Raw genomic sequence first — 17,874 nt, forward strand, 5'->3', positions numbered from 1 at the left:
CCTGCTATATGTTATGCTGCTTTTGTTTTTCGTTCGATTATTTACTTACCTCTTCCAAAGTCTTAAGGCCAATCATGTGATGCAGTAGGGGCTCCTTCACCTCTACACTAGAATGGGTTATCTTCCGTTATTCAGAGAGCAGTGCTGAAATGATTATATCAGCCCTTTGCTCTGCTCCATTACTAAATGAATGTGGGGTCCATAATTCCCTGCACTTACATTATGACTTGTCTTCTGGGTGTAGTAGTGGATCATTAGTGTGATGCCATATGGTCCTCTTCACCTCTGCTCCAGGCTGGGTGGTCTTTAGTGATTTAGAGAGCAGTGCTAATATGACATTAGCCCCACTCTGCACATTATATGGTAAACATAGGATACTGTGGTAATGGGGTGTCCACGACACCCTGCACTCACAGTATATCCTCAGTCTTCTAGGTGTAGTAGTGGATCAGTATTGTGATGCCATATGGTCCTCTTTACATCTTCTCCAGGCTGGGTGGTCTTCAGTGAATCAGAGAGCACTGCTGATATGATGACATCAGCCCCACTCTGTACATTACATGGTAAATAAATGATACTGTGGTAATGGGGTGTCCATGGCACCCTGCACTCACAATATGTCCTCAGTCTTCTGGGTGTATTAGTGGATCAGTAGTGTGATGCCATATGGTCCTCTTCACCTCTGCTCCAGGCTGGGTCGTCTTCAGTGATTCAAAGTTGCTGAGGTAATGGGGTGTCCTTGACACCCTGCACTCACAGTATGTCCTCAGTCTTCTGGTTGCAGTAGTGGATCACAGCATAGACAATGACTATTATGTTTTGCTATATCAGGAGCCTTTTCCTTTTCCCACAGTCAGAAGTGACAAATGAAGATAAAACGACAAATAAAGATGTCCACATACTGTAACTTAACTCCTTACCTGCATCCGCACTATCCTCTGTGTCATCTGAGGACTCTCCACTGGGTTCAAGCTTAATTTCACATGAGGAAATAAAGTCAAATCCAGATGCACTTTGGGCTTCATCAAAGGGTAGGTGAACATTTACAGTAGATAGAAGATGTTTTCTTTCTGGGCTTCCTGAAATAAACGCTGATGAAGAAGGAAGGGCTGATGTACCATCTGAAAATATAACACACTCAGATTATGTGGAAATGGTTCACCCTTACCATAGTAACTGTACAGATCTTAGTAGACAAAACAGTTTTGTTCTCCGTAAAGGCAACACGTAAAAAACAAGAAAACAAAGTCAAAGAGAAGGCAAATGTATTAAATATCTTCTTCAGCTCTGTGTATACAAAGGAGCATGGGGGAGCTCTTGTCCATAATGGGCATGGTATTGACACAGCTCCAGATGATCAACATTGGCTCACAATTGATATGATCCAAAAATATTTAGACAGAATAAAGGTGAATAAAGCACCTGGACAGGATGGCATACACCCACGGGTCATTAAGGAATGAGCTCTGTCATTTCAAAGCCATTCTTTCTCATTTTTAGAGACTCTTTAATGACTGGCATAAGATCAATATGGTGCCAATATTTAAAAAGGTGTCAACATTTTTACCATGTAATTATAGACCTGTTACTTTAACTTCTCAGACAGCATGGATTCATGAAAGACAGAAGCTGTCAAACAAATCTGATTTCTTTTTATGAGGAGGAGAGCAAAACCTTGGACAGAGGGGTGGCGGTGGACGTGGTATACTTGGATTTTACAAAAGCGTTTGGCACAGTTCCCCACACACGGCTAATGTGTAAGGTAAAGTCTATGGACTTGGAAAAAGCTGTATGTAAATGGATAGAAAACTGGCTAAAAGATCGTATTCAGAGAGTAGTGGTCAATGATTCATACTCTGAATGGTCTAGGGTTGTTAGTGGTGTACCCCAAGGCTCAGTGTTCGGACCCTTACTTTTAATATATTTATAAACAATTAAAAATCCCATTTCAGACTTTGCAGATGACACCAAGCTGTGCAGTGGAATAACGTCCTTAAAGGATGTCTCCAACTTACAAGCCGACCTCAATGCACTGTTTAACCACTTGCCGACCGCAGATAGTTGAATGACGGCTTCACCGAGTCCTGCCAGTTCTGGGAGGGTGTCATATGACGTCCTCCCAGAATGCACCCCCGGCGATCTCCGTGATGTGGTAAAAGGCCAATCACAGTGGCCTTTTACCAAGTGATCAGCCATGTCCAATGACACAGCAGATGACCGGTAAATGCAGTTGCCGGTTATCGGCTGCACTTTCCTCATACTGTTGCCGATAACCGGCAAATCTCATAGGACTGATCGGCACCGATCATTAGGGCACTGATGATCAGTGCCCAGCAGTGCCACCCACCAGTGCTGCCCACCTATACCCAGCAGTGCCACCCACCTGTGCCCAGCCGTGTCTAGTAATACCACCCACCAGTGTCCATCAGTGCCACCAGTCAGTGCCGCCCATTGTTGCTTATCAGTGCAGCATCATCAGTGCCACCTCATAAGTGCTGCCTATCCGTTCCACCTCATCAGTGCTGCCTATCAGTGCAGCCTCATCAACGCACATCAGTGAAGGAGAAAAATTACCTGTTTACAAAATTTTATAATAGAAACAAAGAAAAACTTTTTTTTTTTAACATTTTTGCTCTTTTTTTGTTTATAGCGCAAAAAATAAAACATCCAGTGGAGATTAAATACCACCAAAAGAAAGCTCTACTTGTGTGAAAAAAATGATAAATCATATGGGTACAGTGTTGCATGACCGCTCAATTGTCAGTCAAAGTGTGACAGCGCTGAAAGCTGAAAATTGGCCTGGGCAGGAAGGGGGTATAAGTGCCCTGTAGGCAAGTTGGGCAACTATGTGGCAAATGATGTTTAATGTTGATAAATGTAAGGTTATGCACTTGGAGGCTAAGAATATGCATGAATCATACATACTAGGGGGGGTACAACTGAGGGAATCAATGGTGGAGAAGGATCTGGGGGTTCTGGTAGATCACAAGTTAATAATGGCATGCAATGCCAAGCTGCGGTTTCTAAAGCGAGCAAAATCCTCTCTTGTATTAAAAGAGGTATAGACTCCAGAGAGAGAGATATCATTTCCCCCGGTACAAATCATTAGTAAGACCTCATCTGGAATATGCAGTTCAGTTTTGGGCACCAATTCACAAAAAGAACATTGGGGAACTGGAGAAAGTACAGAGTAGGGCAACCAAACTGATTAGAGGCATGGAGGAGCTAAGCTATGAGGAAAGATTAGAGGAACTGAATTTATTCTCTCTTGAGAAGAGGAGATTAAGGGGGGATATGATCTCCATGTATAAATACATCAGCGGTTCATATAGTGAACTCGGTGTAGAGCTATTCACCCTGAGGTCATCACAGAGGACAAGGGGGCACTCTTTACGTCTGGAGGAAAAGAAATGTAATCTCCAAACATGGAAAGGTTTCTTCACAGTAAGAGCTGTGAAAAAGTGGAATAGACTCCCTCAAGAGTTGGTTCTGGCTAACTCAGTGGATTGCTTTAAAAAGGCCTGGATTCTTTCTTGGATACACAGAATATAACTGGATACTAACATTTATAGGTAAAGTTGAATATCCGATTGCCTCTTAGGGGATCAGGAAAGAATTTTTTTCCCCCCAGCAGGAGCAAATCGGATCATGCTTTGCTGGGTTTTTTTTTGCCTTCCTCTGGATCAACTGTGGGTGTAGGATTATAACTTTTTTTTTTTATTAATGGTTAAACTGGATGGACCTTTGTCTTCAGCCAGACTATATAACTAAGAAAAATCATAGTTGGACATGTATTAAGATTTGTATAAAATTAGAGCTGCCTATATAATTTGATCTATAGAGTGTTTTGACATGTTGAGATTGAGTTGTTCAAGTATATTACAGGTTTTCTTCAAGTATGTAAATATGGTAATATGGTGGCCATCATTGCCATCTTGTGTCCAAAGTTACACATTTCAAGGTTGCCATCATTATCCTTGCGCTACTTAGTAAATCACCAACTCAGAACAAACATGTATACATCAGATGTCCTGATACCAGATATGACTAGGCTTGTTCCAGGTTAGGACTGAGCAGAAAGCAAAGTAGGATCAGAATGGCAGCCCCTGAACATACACCTGTGAAATTCAGCAATAACAGTTCCTATTCATTTGTCCATGTAGGCTCCTTGTTCACCTGAGAATATTAAATGTATTTGTATTACTCATTGTTACAATACTGACGATGTTAGAGCATCATATTGCAAAAAATACAACCATTCCCATCCCGTTCCTAGCCCTAAAGATTTAATCCCTAAATGGATGAAATTTAGTATGCTAAAGCACTATGGGGGTTATTTAAAACTGGAGAAAGCAAAATCTTGTGCAAGTCTGCAGAGAAACCAATCATCTTCAAGTTTTTATTGAACAAGCTGAAGTTAGAAGCGGATTGGCTACCATGCACAGCTGCACCAGATTCTGATGCTCCAGTTTTAGTAAATCTACTCCTATGTATCATAAAACAAATGCTATTATCATCCCCATAAAATACTGTTTTTGTATTAGTGCTGCTGATCTCCTGCAGTATCATAGCCACTTCCTGTCTACTTGTACTTTCTCCAGCATTGGCTGCACATCAATCCTCTCGGCCAGCTTCATGATGACAACAGTGAACCACGTCTACACAGTGTGTGTCAGAGTAGCAACTAGCATGCAGGGAGCATATGGTAGATGTGCAATTTGGAGACAGCTGTCACCACAAAACAGCAAGTGCCCGAACAAAGACTTTCATGGCAGGATGATCCGGTATTACTTTAACCCCCCCAGCCTGGCCCTTTAAGAGGATCTGCAGTGGTCTGTGACAGCTTAGTCACTGTGCTTGGAGTATGCTCTCAGCACAGAAAGCCATTCTCTATGGATGCATATGTTTGGGGGATCGGCTCTCCAATCTTTATTAACAAATGGCCAGTTTAAAGACTTTCAGACTTTAGTGGGGCTGGGCTGTGGCCAGTGGAAGTAGAAAATGCCCCGGCGTTAGTTGGAGTAATCAATGCCCCAACATTGGTATTAGTGGAAGGAAAAAGAGACCCATTGTTGGTATCAGTGAGAGGAATAATTCTCCATTGTTCTATAAGTGGAAGGAATAGGGCCCCATTGTTATATCAATTGGAGGAATAGTGCCCATTTTATGGTATCAGTGGGAGAAAGAGTGTCCCATCATTTGTGTCAGTGGAAGAAATGATGTCCCATACACAGGTCAGTAGTATGTAACGCCGAATTCCAACAGTAGGTGAAGCAGGGTGCAGGGGTCAGGAGTAAGTAATGCAGAGTGAAGGAACCAGGAGGAAAGCAGAATGCATTGGTCATGAGTAATTAATGCACAGTACAGAGGACACAGGAGTAACACAGGCTGCATTGGTCATGAGTAATTAATGCACAGTGCAGAGGAAGCAGGAGTAAGTAACACAGGCTGCATTGGTCAGAAGTAATTGAGAGTGTGGAGGTCAGGAGTAAGTAACACATGCTCTGATTTGAGCAGCGGTGGTCATTTTTTTCTTGCAAACGTGTACTTTTTTTTCTTAAAGGTGAACTTAGCCTTTAAAATAACAGCATATTTTTTGGCTGCAGGATGAAATTGAATCAGCAGTGCAAACAAATAAAAACATGGGAAGAACATACAAGATGGATATAAGCAGTGTGCTTGGAGGGAACTGAAATCAGGATCTGATTCAAGGCATCCAAACACATTACGAAGTACAAAGCCATACATACTACTGTTCTCTATTGTTTGTAATCTTCAGATTGAATACTTGCCAGTGACATGATGAGGTTCTTCTTCCAGCTCCTCCTTAATGCAGAGATTGATGGGGTAACTTTTCTCTATACTTTGCTGCACTAGGGTTGTTGGCTGTTCTGAAATAGATTAAAAGACAACTTCACATTAAACTGTATTTTTCATAAACATCCTCCACCACTTTCCCAAAAAATAATCACTGACATGCATTGGCAGCTAATGTACAGAACACCTCCCTCTCCTCTTCCCCTATACATAGGGGGAGATGTTCTGTAGGTCACAGATAAAATTGTGAGCACTGTTAACCACTGGCACATAGCACAGGCAGGACAAGAAGATGATATCTCAAAAGATTTTGGGGTTGACTTACTAGAGTGCAGTTATGCATGGTAGCCAATCAGCTTCTAACGTCAGATTGTTCAATTAAGCTTTGACAAAAAAACTTGAAGCTGATTGGTTTCTAGGCAGACCTGCACCAGATTTTGTAATCTCTAGTTTTATTAAATCAACTCTATTGATTCGGATCAACTAGTAATTATTTGCATTTATCAAACAGACATAACAAAACACTTCCTTTTGTTTGTATCAGATTCTATTTTATTTAGAAACAAATTTGATACATAAATAGAAAAAGTGAAAATAATTACAAAAGTACCACACAACAAAAAGAAGAAAAAAAAAAAAGAACAAAACCAAGAACATAAAGCATACCTAAGAGCCACCAAGAAAAAGGTAGATATTTGAAAAATATCAACTCTACATAAGCACCCTGCATTTAGAGATGGGTAATACAGCGATTACCAAGGTGACCAAACTTCATTAAACCTTTTTAACCTCCCTAGCGGTATGATTATGTCCATATTTCTGTGCTCAAAGCGGTACATTTTTATTCATGGAAATATGTAGTTTTTTTTATTGTAGGCCTGTAATTTTTAGGAATAACTCACTGAAATCTGTCTGAACAAGAGTCTAGTAAACATCCCGGGTAGGATAAAACTTGAAACACGAAATCATAAATTATAACTTAATAAATAGTCATAAAAAATAATAATATAATAATAATAAATTTAATGCAATAATATATTCAAACAAAAAACACTGAAATTTGAAATATAGGGGCAAGTTCGCACATCACTGAGCAAAGTCGCAAAATCATTTTCAGTGTCTGATGACGAATTTCCCCCACAAATCATTATCACTCAATTCTGCAAGTAGTTCTGATTTACTATCGCTGTTCTCTAGCTGGTCTAAAACCGATTTTGACCTAAAGGGACGCTTTTTGGACACCATGGACATTTCTCAGTTTCCAGGCAGAAAGAACAGTAAAAATGCAGGCAGGGCACAGGACAAAGCACTCGGGACAAAATGTATGTGAAATGGTTTGATACAGTAATGTTTTACTATGTGATTTTAGTGATTTTAGTGAATGTCACTTTTTGTCATTTTCAAATTTCCCGCCAGTTCCGTCCCCCGTACGTCCCGATGCTCATAGGGGACAAAACCCAGATGACAGATGCCGGCATCCGCCGGATTACATTGCCGGGGACACTGCAGCAGGGACATCGCGGGAGCACAGGACAAGGTAAGTGATTGAGGGATCCCGGAGCAGCGCCGCATGGTAAGCCTGAGTGTAGCTCGGGGTTACCGCTTGTGGTACTGAAACTTTACCCCGAGCTACACTCAGGAATACTGCCAGGGAGGTTAATGATCAGATTTACACCTGTTGAAGTCGAATATCCAAGTCGGATAGGGTTGGAGGGTGCGGGGAAGCGCTATTTGCCCAAAGGCAACGAACAGCACACGTACAACAGTAATCCATACTGATGGGTTAAGCACAGAGAAATCAACATAGCCCAATAATCAAGTACACTAAGTGGGTCTACTAAAAGGTTCACATCTAAAATCCCATTATGCATACCCACAACCTGCCCAATACCTCTGGAGCTTGGAGCAGCACCACAAAAAGTGTATCAGGGACCCTGAATTGCCACATCTGAGACATGTTGGGTCTGATCTTAGCTCAACAGCACACAGAAACTCTGGGGTCCTATACACCCGATGAAGAATAAAACCCTGGGTTAGCCGGTGCGAAGGAGAGAGTGAGACAAGGGGAAGTGCCCAAAGGATCCCATCTCAGACATGGTTCCAAATTGGTCCAAAATCTTGTTCCCAATTTTCGCTAGAAGTCGGGGGAGTTTATGTGAGGAGTTCTCCAAAACAGCAAAATACATAACTGAGATAAGACCCCTAATGGAATTTGCCTGTATCACTCTGCCCAACACCGGCACCAGAGAAAATGGAACCGAAGAAGAAAATTGAGCAAACAAAACATATTACAACTGCAAACATTGGTAGAACCACCTGGAGTTCACAGAAAGTTCCTTTGTCAACTGCTAAAAAGTATTTAAGTAGGCCCTTCTCATATAACTGTGCAAGGGTGTGGATTCCTGCCCTCTCCCACCTCTGAAAGCCCTGCAGGGTAAACAATTCAGGAAGCCTGTCATTGCCCCATATAGGGGTATATTTAGTAAGGGGGGAAGCCCCCAATAACTTCTTAGCTACCTCCCATACCTTGAACATCAGTGCGCAGGTGGGCATTTTGGTGAGAGCAGAACAACCTGAGGGCATGCAGAGGTGAGCGTCCTTGGAACAGACATGAAATTAACCACTTGATGACAACCGCACGCAAATTAGCGGCCTCACAGAACTGGGTTTTTTCTCTGTGGGGCCGCTAACTTGCATACCTGTCTTTCTGCTGGGAGTGCAGCGCACTCCCAGCACAAAGACCGAGGTGTCAATGAGGGCCATTGGGTCCCATTCTAACGATCGGGACCTGGAACTCCCGATTCCAGGTCACCTGATCGTTGTGATAGCGTCTGATTGGCTTTCACAGTGATCAGTCACCGTGAAGCCTGTCGTCCTTATTTTCTCTCTGAATGGAGGAGAGAGATACATTGTATCTCTCTCTGTCTTTTCAGAAAAAAAAACAAACAAAAAAAAAAAAACAGATCAAGGTTGTGCCAGGGTATGACAGGGTTACTGTTTGGGTCAAGGTCAAAGGTCATGGTCGTTTTTTGTTTTTTATGGTCAGGGTTTTTTTTTTTAATTTTTAAATTAGTATCAGTTAGTGGCAGGATAAAAAAAAAATGCAAATCGCGCACTATTGTTTCTGGGCTGTACTACGGGTACAAACAAAAACTAACATACACACACGTGGTATCGCTGCGATTCACAGGAGCAGGAGAAATTATTTTGGGTTGTTCTTTGGTGGTAGGTTATGGTAGTAGCAAGAAATATACAGCTAAATTTGCAAAAAAAATTTTTTTTTTTTTTTTTTTTTTACTATTTTGGGCCAGTTTTCCTTTGGTAATAAAAAAAAAAATCAGGAGATATCCATTACCATTTACGACCAAATGAAAGTCCAATTTGTCCTGAAAAAAACAAGGTATAATCCACCTGGATGCACAAAGTAGTTGTGATGATATGTATGGTTTTGCGAACACATGTGAAAGTTGCAAAATTGTGCTTAGGCATTAAGATGTGTTTTACCGTCAGCCACAAAGGGGTTAAACAATATGAGGCACTGGCTGGGGCCTCAATGTCCCATCGTACGAAATGCTGCAATCGTGCAGCTAAAAAGTAAATTTGCGGATTAAGAGCTGATAGACCCCCAGCCTTTTTTGGGTATTGTAATAGTTCCAGTTTGATACAAGAAACCTTGTTGCACCAAATTACATTTCTATATGTACATTTCTAATATTCAACCTAATAAAGTTCTTCAAAAGGAATCCAGATTGGGGAATTGTGTAAAAGACATAAAAGTTGCGGAATCCATAACATTTTTTTTATCGGCCTATTACCGAAAGGGGGAGCTTACAGCAGACCTTGCTTTGACTTTGAAACCTTGTCAACAATAGGAAGACGTTATCCATTATATATGTCAATGGGGAGGCAGTCATAGTCACACCCAAATATTTAAGAGATTAAACCATTTTAAATGTGCGAAGGTGGATAGTAATAATGGTAAGGAATCCAATGGGAGGAGCACAGATTTCTCCCAACTAATGACTAATCATGCAAATCTAGCACAGTCATCTATATATTTCATGACTGCTGGCAGTGAGGAGCAAAGATCAGACAGAAAAAAGAAAATTATCTGCATAAAGTGAAACCTTTTCTTCCAAATTTCCTCTGACCAACCCGGCTACATTCGAAGCTGCCCTTAACAGACTGGGGTTCAATAGCATTTGGCAAAAAGCAGGGGGGATAAAGGGCACCCCTGCCTACAGCCACGAGAAAGCTTGAAAAGGAGAAGACTGCAGACCGCTGACCCTTATAGCAGGGGTGGACTGACCATTTGGAAACTCGGGCACTGCCCGAGGGCCTAGGGTCAGTAGGGGGCCCCATGAGATGCCCCTGGTACCCTTTTCATAGGTTTTTTTGAGTTTGGGCAAGGACACAGGGGCCCCATGATCCCCTATTGCCCGGGGGCCTCATGAGTTGTCAGTCCACCCCTGCCTTATAGAAGCTGGGAGCTGTATACCACAATGGACCCAATGACAGAAGGTGGAACCAAGACCAAATCTCTTTAGAACAGTCCAGAGATATGGCCATTCTATACTGTCAAAGGCCTTAATGGCATTCAAGACAAAAAAAAAGGGATCTGTTGAATTGGTGACCGGTATCTGCATATGTAAATATGCCCGCCTAACATTGATAGCTATGGACATATTTGGCATGAAGCCAGCTTGGTCTGGATGAATAATGAGCCTTGCTTTACCTGAATTGCATAGAGAAGTACTGAGACTTATAGTCCAAAATAAAGTAAGTGTGTGTGTGTGTGTGTGTGTGTGTGTGTGTGTGTGTGTGTGTGTGTGTGTGTGTGTGTGCGTGCGTGTTGAAAGGAAGCAGCAGAGTAAACACATACATAAAAAATATAACATGAGTGTAAGCAGAATGCTTGATGGGAATTGAAACCAGAACCCATGTGCTTCAAGGTAATCGAACACAGAAAGTACAAAGCCATGCATACTACTAAGCTCTATTTTGTATAGACGTCAACTGAATACTTGCCAGCGGAACGATGAAGTCTTTCTTCTGGATCCTCCTTAATGCAGAGATTAATGGGGTAACTTTTTTCTATACTTGGCTGCACTAGGGCTGTTGACTGTTCTGAAAGAGAATTAAAAAATACTCTACATTAAACTGCATTTTCAACAATCATCCTCCACCACCTCCCCACCCGAAAAAATAATAAATGTGCAGTACATTGGCAGCTACTGTACAGAACACCCCCCTCTCCTCTTTCCTATAATATAGAGGGGAGGTGTACTGTAAGTAAACGAGAACTGGGAACAATGCTACCTTATCACTCCACACAGGCAAAAGCCAAGAAGTTATCAGCTCTAAAGATTTCTGGCAGGATCAACAGGTGTTTTTGTTTTGCACGTATTAAAAGAAATCTAACAAAATGCTTTCAAATTTCTATTTAAAGCTGAACTGTAGCCTCACATTCACAATTGTAAAAGCTCCTGTACTAAAATAATATACTTTTGACTTCAATTAATTGAAAAGCCGCAGTACGTTATATGAGCCTGCTTCATTTCCTGGCTGGAGGACATCCAGCATCTCCTTTCCTCCCCATCCTTACTGTCCCTGGCTGCCCCCTTTCATTCATTATTTATTTCAGGTACTTACTGTATATAGCACCATTAATTTGTGCAGTGCTTTACATATATATACTGTACATTCACATCAGTCCCTAACCCTCAAGGGGCGTACAATCTAGGGACCTAAGGAAAGCAAAATATTAGCAGATTAAATTTCAGCTGTAGAATAACAGCATATTGCAGGATGAAACTGAAGCAGCAGTGCAAACCCATAAAATTGTAGAACGAACCCACAAGATGGGTGTAAGCAGTGTGCTTTGTGGGAACTGATAGGTCAGGGCTCTGAGGAAGGGGACAGAGTTGCCGAAACGTGTCAGCAGCTCACACCATCTTGTCATCAGTTAGAGGTGGAGAGTGGTCCACATTGTGTGTTTATGCAACCACATGCCTATTACCTACTTGGTTTGTGAGTAAAAACTTTGTCTTTTAGTTTGAATAAATTGTTTTAAGGTAATGAGCTAGGCGTTTGTGCCCTCTTTGTTTTCATGTTTTGGTGCAGTGTTGGATTTCCCCAGTCTGAGGAGGGCTGCACTGCCTTTTTGTTCCAGTCCTGGCTGTGAAAATGTCATGGGAATACACCCAGAGTGATGGTATCCATTTCTGAGCACCAATTTTTCTATTTACCATGACCCATGTACTTCAAGTCATCCAACATATCACCAAGTACAAAGCCATACATGTTACTAAGCTCTATTTTGTATAAACTTCAGATTGAATACTTGCCAGTGGAATGATGAGCTTCTGCTTCTGGCTCCTCTTTAATGCAACATCTGATGGGGTAATTTTTTTCTCTGCTTTGCTGCACTGGGGCTGTTGGCTGTTCTGAGATAGATTAAAAGAAAACATATTAATCACATGATTGCCAACCTCCTACCCCGAATCTGCTACTTATTTTACTCAAACTATTTAATGATTGCTCATTTATTTGTTGCTCTTTCTTCCCGTTTCTCCACTGTAAGAGAAAGAGCGGTCTCTCTGCAAGCAGACGTCTGTAAGCTGCAGATGTTTACATATCCTACTGCATTAGGGAGTTACAGGTACGCATACAACCACTAATCCAAGAAATTGGCTGTACACGGCCATACTCCCGTATACAATGATCACTTCTGCATTGGGGTTTATCCACGCATGTTCAGTGCTGCTGCCAAGTATTCTCAACCAAAACAATCACTGGTGTGCGTTGGCAGCTATTGTACAGACCTCTTCCCCCTATCCTCTTCCCCATAACATAGAGGGGAGGTGTATTGTAGGTTAAAGAGTGAACTGGGAACAAAGTGAACTTATCATTCTGCACAGGAAATTATCAGCTCACGAGATTTCAAAGCGGTACTCTGGGAAAACAAAATCTTCTCTTGCAGTTGGGCTGCATCCACACAGCAGGGCTTAACTGCGCTTTTATGTCTATGGGGACAGGTAACAGCAGTTTTACTTACCTGATCTTCCACCCCTGCAGGCTCCTCTGCTAGACCGGTCCCTGAAGTCTAGTCTTCCTTACATTCTGGTGGTCTATAGTCCTCTAACACAGCGTTTTTCAACCACTGTGCCGCGGCACACTAGTGTGCCGTGAGATATTGTCTGGTGTGCCGTGGGAAAAATTCCAATTTCATCTGTAACATGTGGCTTCGGCTCACAAATAGACCAATCATTAGAATCTAATGATTCAGTGGTCGGCAAGCCGCGGCTCGCGAGCCACATGCGGCTCTTTACCCAGTCTAATGCGGCTCTTCTGTGTGCCGGGCGCCTGCTCCCCTCCCTCCTCTCGGTCGGCCGCTCCCCTGCCTCCTCTCGGTTGGCAGCCCCAAAAGTCCGCGCGGACCTTTTAATCCGGCTTGCGGATGTGGCTGTCAGGATGTGTGTAGGCGGGGCAGCGTGCCGAACGTGAGGGGAGGGGAGCTAGGCTCCTCTCACAGTCCGCCCTGAAGACCCGAACGGCGCGGGAAGACAGCGAGAGGAACGCAAAAGGTAAGTGAATTGACACGGGGGACTTGGCTTACTAGAAGGGGGGGGGGGGAATAGTACTGTGGGGGATGAAATACTATATGAGGGATGAATTACTTTATGAGGGATGAAATACTATATGGGGGGATGAAATACTATATGGGGGATGAATTACTATATCAGGGATGAATTACTATATGAGGGATGAAATACTATATGGGGGGATGAAATACTATATGGGGGGATGAAATACTATATGAGGGATGAATTACTATATGGGGGGATGAAATACTATATGAGGGATGAATTACTATATGAGGGATGAAATACTATATGAGGGATGAAATACTATATGGGGGGATGAAATACTATATGAGGGATGAAATACTATATGGGGGGATGAAATACTATATGAGGGATGAAATACTATATGAGGGATGAATTACTATATGGGGGATGAAATACTATATGAGGGATGAAATACTATATGGGGGATGAAATACTATATGGGGGATGAAATACTATACGGGGGATGAAATACTATACGGGGGATGAAATACTATACGAGGGATGAAATACTATACGGGGGATGAATTGCTATGGGGGATGAATTACTATATGGGGGATGAATTACTATGGGGGATGAATTACTATATGGAGGATGAATTACTATATGGGGGATGAATTACTATATGGGGGATGAATTACTATGGGGGATGAATTACTATGGGGGATGAATTACACTATGGGGGATGAATTACACTATGGGGGATGAATTACTATATGGGGGATGAATTACTATGGGGGATGAATTACTATATGGGGGATGAATTACTATATGGGGGATTAATTACTATGGGGGATGAATTACTATATGGGGGATTAATTACTATGGGGGATGAATTACTATGGGGGATGAATTACTATATGGGGGATTAATTACTATGGGGGATGAATTACTATGGGGGATGAATTACTATATGGAGGATGAATTACTATGGGGGATGAATTACTATATGGGGGATTAATTACTATGGGGGATGAATTACTATATGGGGGATTAATTACTATGCTTACTATGGGGGAATATTACTATACTTACTATGGATGACACATACACATCATTCATCTACTCTTGGTCCGGCCCCCGGGTCCAATTATAAAATACTTTATTATTTCATAATAAAGTAATTATAAAATAATTTCTTTGTGTTTGATTCCTATTCAAGAGAATTACTTTATATATAGTCAATATAGGCACAGAGGTAAATTTTTTTAACATTTTCTAATGGTGGTGTGCCTCGTGATTTTTTTCATGAAAAAAGTGTGCCTTTGCACAAAAAAGGTTGAAAAACACTGCTCTAACATAATCAAGAACGATGCAGAGCCCATAGCCCTGCATTGAGCATGAGGTCGCCAAAGGGAGCATAGGATCAAGTACGTAAAAAAGCTTTTATGGGATCCCTAGACAGGAACGATCTGTTAACTTTTACAGCATGGGCATGGCCCCACTGCATGGGAGGACCTTTAGTCTTCCTAGAGCTGAGCTTTAAAGCAGGATAAACAGTTTTTGGGGGGGTTTTGCCACTCACCAAGGAGACATAACAAATGCTTTCAAAGCTATAATTTATCAGATCAAAAAGGAGCAAATATAAAAAGTAGATTGTTAGCATTTACATACATTTTAATACAAAGCAAACCTTTCACAAGAAAAATACAGAGGCTGCTGGTGCCATGCAGAACTCCTGCAGACCTGTCAGTATGAGAAGAATCTGGATGAAGCAGAAACAGGGAGATCCTTGCAATGCAAGTCCTCAGGTACATCTTCCTCTCCAGCAAAGAGAACCGTGATCAGCACAGTAGTGACGTTACTGAATCTCATTCCAAATCTGGTGAGACAAGCAGTCAAAGGCAGCAATACCTAAAACTAGCTTTAGACATTTTTTTTTTTTTTTTATTTAAGCCACTGAGAAACAAACAAACGTTTTCCACCATTTGCACAAATAAGGTGGATGAAGGAATCCCTGCTGCCGGGACATTTTATGTTGACAACAGGACCTGATATTGTCAGAACACACTGATCAGCAGCTGAACATACTGATCAACAAAAGTTTTCCAACTTGTTTGTTCAACAGAAGTTGATATAACAAATAGACTTCTGTCAAACAAGGACGGTCACGCACTGATCGAAATTTGGCCTGTCACTGCTGAACCGGCCAAATTATGATCCGTGCCCAGCTTTGCAATGTAGATATGAGACTCAGGGAACAGGAGTGTCTCGGCACTGGAAGCATACTACTTTTTTTTTCAGGGGGACATCAAGACAAAAAAGATAAATCTTTCAGGGTGCTGGTTAGGCACAATTAACATTTCAAGATACCTGCAGCTTGCTCAATAATAGACTGCAAAGATAACAGACTATAAACACATTGTGAAGCTAGATTTATCAATTTTCTCACCAAAGGTGCAAGTGTCTTGTTTGTTCTTATAGTGTTCCGTAGGTCCTATTATACGTTCCCATTTATCCTTAGAGAAATGGAGAGCAACATCCGCACACTTTACAGGCACCTGAAATAAAAGGAGAGCACCAAGACAATTTATATAGGACAAGACAACTTTGGAAGAACAAGTAGAAGGAGCAAAATGAAGTAATATGGGTAAACCCAAACAACATCCTGAATCCCCTCTTCTTTTGTGTCCCAGAGATCATGGTGCCACCAAAACTGCATGACACATTTACATGCATGCTTGACCAACATGAGCACAAATGTTTACACACCAATCCTTCCTTAGAACAGTCATTAGAACTTTCCAACCTACTGTACATGGTCTATCTATTGAAAACTAATTATACACTTCACAGTAATGAGCAGCAATAAAATACATAGGAGATGAGCGAACTGAGAAGAAGTCAGTTCACTAGATGTTCACTGAATGCAAAGGTAGGTCAGCAAATCCCAAAAATAGTGGCGAACACCACTGAAATCTATAGTAGTTTATATTTTTTGGCCTTTTTCAAAGCTAATTAGCAAGCTTTAGTAAAAAAAATGGCCGTTGGTAGCTGGACAATGCCACAGGGATGTGTGACAACGTAAAAGAGTTTTTCAAAATAACATTCAGCTGGGAAAGTCTTTTTTTGGCCTAAAGGGCAAAACTAAAATACACAAATCCTTTAAATAACATGCTTTTGGAGAGGCCTTAAACCTGCATGTGAAGTTGCATAGTAGTATGATGTGCAGTACTCCTTTAAAAGGGTAAGTGGTTTATAAACAGGCTGGGGATATGCCATTTAGTGTTTTTTTTCAGTGTGGGCATTTTTTTTTTTTCACCTTTTTTGTGAATTCTGTGTTTTCTGCCCCCCCCCCCCCCCTCCTTTCTTGGACACCCAGGCTGCATGTCTGGATTAGGGTCCGTTAGGAATTCTTAGTGTTTTTGTAAACAGTACGTACTACTGTCTATTTAAAAAAAAATTAAAAATGGCATGGAGTCACCCTAAATATTTATGCCAAAACACCTGGGTGACCAGGAAAGAAGGGGTAGCAAGCACACAACTCCCATTCCTGAACTATACCAGGCCACGCACAAACATTGGGAACTTTCTGGGGGGCCTCATCCCCATATCTTGTACCTATGTAAGGGTCTGCGAAAGGTGGGAGGGAACCCTATCTGAATCTGGAAGCCCTCCCTCCACCCTGAATGACAATAGGGTGCATAGTATTCCTTTTTAATTATTCACAAGAAAGGTGAAAAAGTAGAAAAAACAACCCAACAGTTACAAAAGTTACTTATTAAAATTCCCCCTGATGTAAAATCATAGTTAATCACAATAATCCTTGATCACAATAATCCTTCACCACGATGACCCACCACCCAATGATGTCCTTCCGCTACTACTGTGGCAAATGACAGATCCTCGACGCTTCTGACTATAAACAAATGGGCTGGTCAGTTACTACCATCAGATGACAGATCTTCAGTCAATTTGTTTGCAAACTGAAGCTGGGTGGGGATCTGTCATTTTGTGGCAATAACAATACTGGTGCAAAGTGACAGACTTCCAGCTTACGTTTGTAAACTAACAGCAGCAGGGTGTTCAGTTTTTTTTTTTATTTCTTATGAATTTCCTACCTCCCTAGTCAACAGCCAGACAATTTTGTTCGCCAACTCCGCAATCATCTTCTGAGTTTTATCCTCCATTCCCAGAAGAGTGAACATGAGCTCCGGACATCCTGAAGAGGAGGCACACACATTGCTGTTGATCTCTGTGGCACGAATGCTGAATGTACTGCGGGTCCCATCAGGTCTCTTCACAACAATAAAATCCTGCACAAAGGAGTGCAAGAACATAAATGACTTCGGTTCTTGAGCAGACAACTCAGTCATATATTCTACTAACACATGGGCCAAAGAGCAGGTGCCTGGATATATACTATATTGCCAAAAGTATTGGTCGTCCTGCCTTTACACGCACATGAACTTTAATGGCATCCCAGTC

General features: G+C 41.7%; 1 protein-coding gene across 1 annotated transcript in view; it reads right to left on the reverse strand.

Annotated features, from left to right (window-relative positions):
* The window catches only part of LOC149460308 (uncharacterized), a 34,941-nt gene that overhangs the window by 6,097 nt on the left and 10,970 nt on the right, over positions 1-17,874 (reverse strand). The window contains exons 3-8 of the mRNA XM_089679826.1: positions 17,508-17,702; positions 15,839-15,947; positions 12,165-12,263; positions 10,846-10,944; positions 5,793-5,891; positions 921-1,121 (exon numbers count right to left, since the gene is read on the reverse strand). Of these exons, the coding sequence (XP_089535952.1) occupies positions 921-1,121; positions 5,793-5,891; positions 10,846-10,944; positions 12,165-12,263; positions 15,839-15,947; positions 17,508-17,702 (802 nt within the window). The remainder of the gene's footprint in view (positions 1-920; positions 1,122-5,792; positions 5,892-10,845; positions 10,945-12,164; positions 12,264-15,838; positions 15,948-17,507; positions 17,703-17,874) is intronic.

The sequence above is a fragment of the Staurois parvus genome, unplaced genomic scaffold (assembly GCF_062004578.1).
Source record: "Staurois parvus isolate SC_StPar_1 unplaced genomic scaffold, SC_StPar_1.0 ptg000232l, whole genome shotgun sequence".
Classification (NCBI taxonomy): domain Eukaryota; kingdom Metazoa; phylum Chordata; class Amphibia; order Anura; family Ranidae; genus Staurois; species Staurois parvus.